This window comes from Gobio gobio, assembly GCF_949357685.1.
Source record: "Gobio gobio genome assembly, chromosome: 24".
In the NCBI taxonomy this organism is placed as follows: Eukaryota; Metazoa; Chordata; class Actinopteri; order Cypriniformes; family Gobionidae; genus Gobio; species Gobio gobio.
Genome location: NC_137120.1, coordinates 40,311,084 through 40,321,794, shown reverse-complemented (window position 1 = coordinate 40,321,794; position 10,711 = coordinate 40,311,084). Strand labels below are relative to the sequence as shown.

The 10,711-nt window shown below is 31.2% G+C and overlaps 1 protein-coding gene across 1 annotated transcript; it reads right to left on the bottom strand.

Annotated features, from left to right (window-relative positions):
* Window positions 1–1,766: 1,766 nt before the first annotated feature.
* On the bottom strand, window positions 1,767–10,253 carry gcga (glucagon a). Its single transcript, XM_079807762.1, has 6 exons — window positions 10,153–10,253; window positions 9,959–10,080; window positions 8,524–8,658; window positions 6,752–6,868; window positions 4,292–4,435; window positions 1,767–2,163 (listed from the first exon to the last, which is right to left on the bottom strand). Exons 2-6 carry the CDS (start codon window positions 10,045–10,047, stop codon window positions 2,139–2,141), a joined length of 510 nt encoding a protein of 169 aa, XP_079663888.1. The 5' UTR covers window positions 10,048–10,080; window positions 10,153–10,253; the 3' UTR covers window positions 1,767–2,138.
* Between the last annotated feature and the right edge of the window lie 458 nt (window positions 10,254–10,711).

Genomic DNA, 10,711 nt, shown 5'->3' with positions numbered 1-10,711 from the left:
ATTTTTTGGAAGATTTGAATAAATAAATAAATATTTTTGGGAACTTTTGAGTATAATGTTTAATGTTTCACATTGAGATTATATCTCTTTAACCAAAAAATAGCCTATTAATAATTAATAATAATAATTGTTAATTATTTAAAGCCAAAACATTAAATAAATAAATAAATGAATGAATGAATGAATGAATGAATGAATGAATGAATGAATGAATGAATGAATGAATAAATGAATGAATAAATAAATAAATAAATAAATAAATAAATAAATAAATAAATAAATAAATAAATAAATAAATAAATAAATAAATAAATAAATAAATAAATAAATAAATTCCTTAAAGCAAAACGATTCTCTTTACTGGTCATGGAAAACTTTTTTGCAAAACAGTAATTCTGCTCATTTGAGAAATGTAACTATCACTTTATTATTGCAAGTTCAAAGTATTAATATATATATATATATATATATATATATATATATATATATATAAATAATATTTATGTTGGCCTAAATTATCTGTTTTTGAATTGAAGTAATTTCCAATTTTTATAAATCTTTTTATAAAATTTCATTTCAACATTTTACATAAAATCTTCCCTGTCAACTCTAACATTTCTAAATATTTGGACATTGACAGCTCATGTTCTTTTTGTAAACAAGCAGAGGAGACATTTGAACACTTGTTTTTTAGTTGCCACATTTCCAAACAATTTTGGTTTGACCTAGGTTCTCACATATTTGATTTTGCCAATGTTACACACACTCAAAAAAAATGATATGACATTTAAATTCTGTTCATTCTACTTAAACATATCTAATTTTGTCACAACTTAATTAAATTGTGTTCAGTCAACCTAATATATTTAAAACTGAAGTTCACTTAATTAAGTTGTGTTAAAACTACATGAAATATTTGTGTTGACATAACTAACTGGGCAGTGAATAGTTCCCAGCATGCTTTGCGATTTAGAGGAGTTTCTGTAATGTTTTTTAATTTTGTGGTTAGCGTTATGCTGAAGAGTGGCGCCTCTTTTCTTATATTTTCATGATATACATAATGTATGATGATGAATGAAGCTGCTTATATCTGGTTTTCCAATTAAATTTTTTAATTTAAGTTTGACAAGTATAAAAAAAGTCATGTTATAAGTATCATTTAAACTGTATTTGATCAAATTGAGTTGGACCAACTTTCATTTCACATTTCATTTGGGGCTACACAAAACCTGCCCTCAATTAAATTAAGTTTGTCCAATGAGTTATTTTTTTGAGTGCACTCTTTCAGTTTAAAATACATTATTTTTTTTATTATAACGATATAAAAAATAGACCCCTGGGGTATGTTGTTAATTTTTTTATTTTATATGGAAAAATTCTTCATTCATAAGCAAAAATTTGCACTCTAAAATCTCTTTATACATGAAGAATAAGAAAACCCTAAGATTCCTTAAATACTATGAAGAAATATTTAAAGAAAATATATTTAAAGCTTTCCTAGTAATTGTTTGTATGTTATTGTAATACAATGTGTCCTAGCAACTTATGATTTGTGTATTTATTTATTTTTCTTGTGTGTATTTTAATTGTGTGTTTGTTTCTATATGTATTCCCTTGGCAATGTTCTTATGTTTGTTATTCGAGCATTAATAATAATACAAAATAGGCTACTATATTAAACCGAGTCCGCAAATGCGTGTATTGCTACAGGTCTCCTCTAGGTGGCGCTAAATGCACATGTGTTCAAGCAGGAAAACAACAGGCTCGGTGGAATATGAAAATGTTTATTTTGCAGAGCAAGACACCATTTTCCATGGCACTTTGATACAGTGGTGGCACACGTTTACCTGAGTGTTTAGTGCATTCACCTGAGTTTGTTTTTATCGCACACATAGAAAATAGTTCAAAACTATAGAAAATATTTCTTTTTTGTTGTTGTTGGTATAACTAACATGGTGTTCTTTAACACTAGGGAACATAAATAATAACCACAGTGCTCAAAGTTAAAACAAAAAATATGAATATGGCTTTTGATTTCAAGAGTTTTGTCTTTAAAAGATATGGCTTTCATCCATTTTGATGATTGAACCCCCTTCAGGATCCAAATGTAAGCTCTTGCAGGGAAGCCCTCCAGTTCTTCATTGATTCCCGCCACGTTTGCCACTAGAAAAGAACATAAATCACATGAAGCGTCTTCAAAACGGACCCGTCCCACATGAAAAAATACTATATATTATAGTAAAATTACTCAAGTAAATACTATAGTAAAGATACTACAGTAAATTGTAGTATATTATAGTATTTACTACACTTTGTTTATTTACTGTAGTATATTTACTATAGTACACTGCAAAAAATGCTTTCCCACATGAAAAAATACTATAGTATATTATAGTAAAATTACTCTAGTAAATACTATAGTGTTTTTGAACCGTACTATAGTAAATATACTACAGTACATTAACAAAGTGTAGTAAATACTATAATATACTACAATTTACTGAAGTATCTTTACTATAGTATGGTTCAAAAACACTAGTATTTACTACAGTAATTTTACTATAATATACTACAATTTACTGTAGTATCTTTACTATAGTATGGTTCAAAAACACTAGTATTTACTACAGTAATTTTACTATAATATACTAAAATTTACTGAAGTATCTTTACTATAGTATGGTTCAAAAACACTATAGTATTTACGAAAGTAATTTTACTATAATATACTACAATTTACTGTAGTATCTTTACTATAGTATGGTTCAAAAACACTATAGTATTTACTAAAGTAATTTTACTATAATATACTAAAATTTACTGTAATATCTTTACTATAGTATGTTTCAAAAACACTAGTATTTACTACAGTAATTTTACTATAATATACTAAAATTTACTGTAATATCTTTACTATAGTATGTTTCAAAAACACTAGTATTTACTACAGTAATTTTACTATAATATACTAAAATTTACTGTAGTATCTTTACTATAGTATGATTCAAAATCACTAGTATTTACTACAGTAATTTTACTATAATATACTAAAATTTACTGTAGTATCTTTACTATAGTATGGTTCAAAAACACTAGTATTTACTACAGTAATTTTACTATAATATACTACAATTTACTGTAGTATCTTTACTGTAGTATGGTTAAAAAACACTAGTATTTACTACAGTAATTTTACTATAATATACTAAAATTTACTGTAGTATCTTTACTATAGTATGGTTCAAAAACACTAGTATTTACTACAGTAATTTTACTATAATATACTACAATTTACTGCAGTATCTTTACTATAGTATGGTTCAAAAACACTAGGATTTACTACAGTAATTTTACTATAATATACAAAAATTTACTGAAGTATCTTTACTATAGTATGGTTCAAAAACACTAGTATTTACTACAGTAATTTTACTATAATATACTACAATTTACTGTAGTATCTTTACTATAGTATGGTTCAAAAACACTATAGTATTTACTAAAGTAATTTTACTATAATATACTACAATTTACTGTAATATCTTTACTATAGTATGGTTCAAAAACACTAGTATTTACTACAGTAATTTTACTATAATATACTAAAATTTACTGTAGTATCTTTACTATAGTATGGTTCAAAAACACTAGTATTTACTACAGTAATTTTACTATAATATACTAAAATTTACTGTAGTATCTTTACTATAGTATGGTTCAAAAACACTATAGTATTTACTAAAGTAATTTTACTATAATATACTACAATTTACTGTAATATCTTTACTATAGTATGGTTCAAAAACACTAGTATTTACTACAGTAATTTTACTATAATATACTAAAATTTACTGTAGTATCTTTACTGTAGTATGGTTCAAAAACACTAGTATTTACTACAGTAATTTTACTGTAATTTTACTATAATATACTATAGTATTTTTTCATGTGGTATTTTTGTCTTGTTTTCAGTCCAAATATCTAAAACATCTTACATTAAGAAGCATTTAATAGACAAGCAAAAGTTTTTGTCTTGTTTTGGGGGAAGATAACTCAAAATGAAGGGATTTTTTTTTTGCTTAAAAGCTAAATAATCTTGTTTTCTGTTTGAATTAAGATTATTTGGCTTATTTTAAGCAAAAAAATCCCTTCATTTGGAGTTATTTTCCCCCAAAACAAGACAAAAATGTATTTACTAGAGTAATTTTCCTATAATATACTATAGTATTTTTTCATGTGGGATCTTGTTGCACTGATTACTGTGTTTTAGCCACTTTAGAGAGGACTTTACCTTGTCCCTGTCGTCTTAGAGTTCATCACCCATTGTAAATACTCCTTGGCAGCGATGCTATCCAAGACTTTGTTGACATCACTGGTGAAACTGCCGTCTACATGCCGCCTGCGGCCCAAATTTGCCCCTCTGTTGCCCCCAACACTGCGCATATGCAATAAACAACGTTTGAGGATGTGTACATGACACGTATTCATAGTTTAAACCAAGTAGTTAGCCGTTAGCTCGCGGCCTACACCAAGCGTTAGCATGTTTAGGTTTGTAGTCTTTGATTAGCGTAGCAGTACCAGAAACAGAAGGACATTAGCAGAGAAAGATACCCAGAAGAACACTAGTTTGTAGCATTAGCTGTGTGATGTTTGTTAGCATCTATGCAGTCTTTGATTAGCGTAGCAGTACCAGAAACAGAAGAATGACATTAGCAGAGAAAGATACCCAGAAGAACACCAGTTTGTAGCATTAGCTGTGTGATGTTTGTTAGCATCTATGCAGTCTTTGATTAGCGTAGCAGTACCAGAAACAGAAGGACATTAGCAGAGAAAGATACCCAGAAGAACACTAGTTTGTAGCATTAGCTGTGTGATGTTTGTTAGCATCTATGCAGTCTTTGATTAGCGTAGCAGTACCAGAAACAGAAGGACATTAGCAGAGAAAGATACCCAGAAGAACACCAGTTTGTAGCATTAGCTGTGTGATGTTTGTTAGCATCTATGCAGTCTTTGATTAGCGTAGCAGTACCAGAAACAGAAGAATGACATTAGCAGAGAAAGATACCCAGAAGAACACTAGTTTGTAGCATTAGCTGTGTGATGTTTGTTAGCATCTATGCAGTCTTTGATTAGCGTAGCAGTACCAGAAACAGAAGAATGACATTAGCAGAGAAAGATACCCAGAAGAACACTAGTTTGTAGCATTAGCTGTGTGATGTTTGTTAGCATCTATGCAGTCTTTGATTAGCGTAGCAGTACCAGAAACAGAAGAATGACATTAGCAGAGAAAGATACCCAGAAGAACACCAGTTTGTAGCATTAGCTGTGTGATGTTTGTTAGCATCTATGCAGTCTTTGATTAGCGTAGCAGTACCAGAAACAGAAGAATGACATTAGCAGAGAAAGATACCCAGAAGAACACAGGTTTGTAGCATTAGCTGTGTGATGTTTGTTAGCATCTATGCAGTCTTTGATTAGCGTAGCAGTACCAGAAACAGAAGAATGACATTAGCAGAGAAAGATACCCAGAAGAACACTAGTTTGTAGCATTAGCTGTGTGATGTTTGTTAGCATCTATGCAGTCTTTGATTAGCGTAGCAGTACCAGAAACAGAAGAATGACATTAGCAGAGAAAGATACCCAGAAGAACACTAGTTTGTAGCATTAGCTGTGTGATGTTTGTTAGCATCTATGCAGTCTTTGATTAGCGTAGCAGTACCAGAAACAGAAGAATGACATTAGCAGAGAAAGATACCCAGAAGAACACTAGTTTGTAGCATTAGCTGTGTGATGTTTGTTAGCATCTATGCAGTCTTTGATTAGCGTAAAAGTACCAGAAACAGAAGAATGACATTAGCAGAGAAAGATACACAGAAGAACACCAGTTTGTAGCATTAGCTGTGTGATGTTTGTTAGCATCTATGCAGTCTTTGATTAGCGTAGCAGTACCAGAAACAGAAGAATGACATTAGCAGAGAAAGATACCCAGAAGAACACTAGTTTGTAGCATTAGCTGTGTGATGTTTGTTAGCATCTATGCAGTCTTTGATTACCGTAGCAGTACCAGAAACAGAAGAATGACATTAGCAGAGAAAGATACCCAGAAGAACACTAGTTTGTAGCATTAGCTGTGTGATGTTTGTTAGCATCTATGCAGTCTTTGATTAGCGTAGCAGTACCAGAAAAGGAAGAATGACATTAGCAGAGAAAGATACCCAGAAGAACACTAGTTTGTAGCATTAGCTGTGTGGTGTTTGTTAGCATCTATGCAGTCTTTGATTAGCGTAGCAGTACCAGAAACAGAAGAATGACATTAGCAGAAAAAGATACCCAGAAGAACACTAGTTTGTAGCATTAGCTGTGTGATGTTTGTTAGCATCTATGCAGTCTTTGATTAGCGTAGCAGTACCAGAAACAGAAGAATGACATTAGCAGAGAAAGATACCCAGAAGAACACCAGTTTGTAGCATTAGTTGTGTGATGTTTGTTAGCATCTATGCAGTCTTTGATTAGCGTAGCAGTACCAGAAACAGAAGAATGACATTAGCAGAGAAAGATACCCAGAAGAACACCAGTTTCAGCGCTATTTATTAGCATTAGCATTTGGCAGGGGTGCGTTAGAAAAGAGACAGATGTTGGGGAGGAGAAAGCAGTCACTTTAGGCTGTTTTGCTCTCGCACACACACTCTCTTTTTCTTTATTTCCACCACTTTCACACTAAGGCACTGGGGCTAGAAGCGACGAGGCCTACTCTTGCTTGGGCTGTCCAGATTTCAGCCAGGCCACAAAGTTGAGAGCCGCCTGGTCCTGCAGGTAAGAGCTGATGTCGCTGGTGTAGGTTCCCTCGGCGTGGCGTTTGGACGAACCCCTGGAGGCGGGAAAGAGAGTTTATGTGAGAAATCATTTAATTCTGTTAGTGTTAGGCCCTAAAATATGATATAATATGATCATATTTTGTATTATCTATCCATATATATATTTTTGTGTTTCACATTCTTTTCAAATAAGGATAATACTATTGGTTATGTACATGTTAATCACATAGTTTTATCTGATATATATTATAAAATAAATAAAAATAACATAAATATATTAAAATATAAATGTGAGAATGGCAACATATTTTAATTATACATATATATTATTTGTATTTATTTTATATACGTATATTTTAGTATTATAATTAAATATTAAATTAAATATATATATATATATTGCTTATATATATATATATATATATATATATATATATATATATATATATATATATATATATAGTAATACTTTTATATGATATACATATTTATGAATATGTTGTAATTATAATGTTAATCACATGATAGAGTTTTATCTGATGTATTATAAAATAAACAAAAATATAAATAAAAAATAACAATTATATTAAAATATAAATGTGAGAATAGCAACATATTTTATGTATTCCAGTATACACCAGTAAGAAAAAAAAAAAAAAAAATTATATATATATATATATATATATATATATATATATATATATATATATATATATATATATATATAGTAATAATTTCACAATAATCACATTATATAGTTTTATCTGATATATTATAAAATAAACTAAAATAAAAATAACAAATATATTAAAATATAAATTTGAATGGCAACATATTTTAAGTATACATACATATATATATATAATTGTTTAAGATATAATCATGTTTGGTATAAATATAAGGTATAAATAATATTTGTATTTATTTTATATATATATATTTTAGTATTATAATTAAACAACTTGCTTTATATATATATATATATATATATATATATATATATATATATATATATATATATATATATATATATATATATATATATATATATATATATATATATATATATATATATATATATATATATATAGTAATAATTTGATAATATTATATACATATTTATGAAAATATTGTAATTGTAATGTAAATCACATTATATAGTTTTATCTGATATATTATAAAATAAAAAAAAATATAAAAAAAAATAACATTATATATATATATATATATATATATATATATATACACATATATAAAAATATATTTATGAATATACTGTAATTGTAATGTTAATCACATATAGTTTTATCTGATGTATTATAAAAGAAATAAAAATAAAAATATATCTCACATAAATATATTAAAATATAAATGTGAGAAGGGCAACATATTTTAAGTATACATAAAAAAAATGAATAAAATAAAAAAAATATTATTTTAGTATTATAATTAAATAACTTGCTTATATATATAAATGTTTCAGATTTAAACATATTTTTTAAGAATACTACTATAAATCCATTATATAATTGTGAGAACATATGTCACGTTTCAATATAAATTATATTCCAATATATAATATCTATATGTACATGTATTAAATTATAACATAAAATCTATAAAAATATATGCATTCTTTTTATGTCACGTCCGTACAGTTTCCTTCACACCAAATGTAGTATAACCTATAATCAATATTCCACTGTACCCGTTCCTCTTGGCGTTCATGAGCCACTGAACAAAGTCTTGAGCTCTCCTGGTCTCCAGGTATTTGCTGTAATCGTTGGAGAACGTGCCCTCAGAATGCCTCTTCACGGCCTGCAGACCCTCAGCTGTCTCTGCGCTACTCCAACAGAACACAAACCACACTTAAAGGGTTAGTCCACTTTTAAATAAACATCTGCTGATGATTTACTCACCCCCATGTCAGCCAAGATGTCCACGTCTTTCTTTCTGCAGTCGAAAAGAAATGAAGGTTTCGGAAAACAGTCCAGGGTTTTTCTCCATATAATGGACTTCAATGGGACCCAAACGGGTCAGTTTCACTGCAGCTTCAAAGGGCTTTAAACGACACCAGATGATGAACGAGTGTCTTATCTAGCGAAACCATCAGTTTCTGAGAGAAACCCAGCAGTATTTATGCTATTATTTTACCTCTTATCAGACGAGCGTGATCATCTCTGAGCTCCGCCATAACTTCCGCCGAGTGAGGTCAAAATACAAGCATGGTCATAGATGTATCGATCGTAGATGCCTCATTAGCGCCTGCATGGATCAGTGGAATGAGGCATCTACTATCGACATATCTATAACCACACTGCAAAAAAGGCTTTTCTTACTTAGTATTTTTGTCTTGTTTTCAGTCCAAATATCTAAAAAATCTTACATTAAGAAGCATTTACTAGACAAGCAAAAGTTTTTGTCTTGTTTTGGGGGAAAATAACTCAAAATGGTAAGCAAAATAATCTTAATTCAAACAGAAAACAAGATTATTTTGCTTACCCCATTGGCAGATTATTTAGCTTATTTTAAGCAAAAACTCCCTTAATTTTGAGTTATTTTCCCCCAAAACAAGACAAAAACTTCTGCTTGTCTAGTAAATGCTTCTTAATGTAAGATTTTTTAGATATTTGGACTGAAAACAAGACAAAAATACTAAGTAAGAAAAGCATTTTTTGCAGTGCACATTCAAATTTGACCTCACTCGGCGGAAGTTATGGCGGAGCTCAGAGATGATGACGCTCGTCTGATAAGAGGTCAAATAATAGCATAAATACTGCTGGGTTTCTCTCAGAAACTGGTCGTTTGGCTAGATAAGACCCTTATTCATCATCGGGTGTCGTTTAAAGCCCTTTGACGCTGCACTGAAACTGACCCGTTTGGGTCCCATTGAAGTCCATTATATGGAGAACAATCCTGGACTGTTTTCATCCAAAACCGTAATTTCTTTTCGACTGCAGAAAGAAACACATGGACATCTTGGCTGACATGGGGGTGAGTAAATCATCAGCAAAAGTTGATTTAAAAGTGAACCCTTTAACACAACCACACACACACACACACACACACACACACACACACACACACACACGTCCTGATGCATAGCTATGGTCAAAGTACCGATATTAGACCTGGGATCTGACCTTGTGTTGTCCTCTTGCAGGGGGAAGCACATGCTGTTCTGAACAAAGAGGAGCAGAAGAAGACCAGCGAGATATTGGACGGCTTTCATTTTGAGAGTTTCTTTAGGGTCCGAACACACGGCCTGTCAAAAGGAGAGAAACAGTGTCAAACTCCATTTGAAGCCTCTGTAAGGGGTCAGTGAAGGTCAACTCACCGACGGATGGATGGATGGATGGATGGATGGATGGATGGATGGATGAGATGTGCGTTCGCTCCTCAAGCACAGATCTTCTCCTGGCTCTTCTGCTTCTGCTGTTTTGTGGCCTGTTCTCAAACTTCTGGCTCTTTTATAGGTGGGTCAGGTGGGCCGGCCCACACACACACACACACACACACACACGCACATGCGTTAGTGTCAGTCCATTACCCGCTCTGGATGAAACCGCTCGTGTTTGTTTAAAGAGAGAGATGTGCCAAAGTGCCTCCAGATAAGGCCGTCCTCGAGGTGTCAGACGGCAGGATGAGGCTTTCGCAAATAAACCATCAGGAAAATAACGCAAGAAGTGCTACTGTGGCCACAAATCAAGAGGACGAGCGGATACTCCGGCCTAAAGGCGGACGAGAACGTGACAAACGCATTCTCCTTCTGCTATACATCACTCTTGTGTACCCAGCATGCTTTGCACAAACCAGTGTGACCGATGAGTGGAAATGTTTTCCCAGAATGCCATTTGAGGTGCTTGCTTCACATGTCATATTCGTCTTTTTTTAAT

What these genes read in the sequence shown, in the direction of transcription:
- gcga (XM_079807762.1), bottom strand. Translation starts at nt 10,047, where the DNA reads ATGAAAGCCGTCCAATATCTCGCTGGTCTTCTTCTGCTCCTCTTTGTT. An exon ending in CTGCAAGAGGACAACACAAG is followed by an intron (nt 8,659 to 9,958) that starts GTCAGATCCCAG and finishes CTGTTGGAGTAG; the next exon opens with CGCAGAGACAGCTGAGGGTC. An exon ending in TCTAAGACGACAGGGACAAG is followed by an intron (nt 2,164 to 4,291) that starts GTAAAGTCCTCT and finishes GTTCTTTTCTAG; the next exon opens with TGGCAAACGTGGCGGGAATC.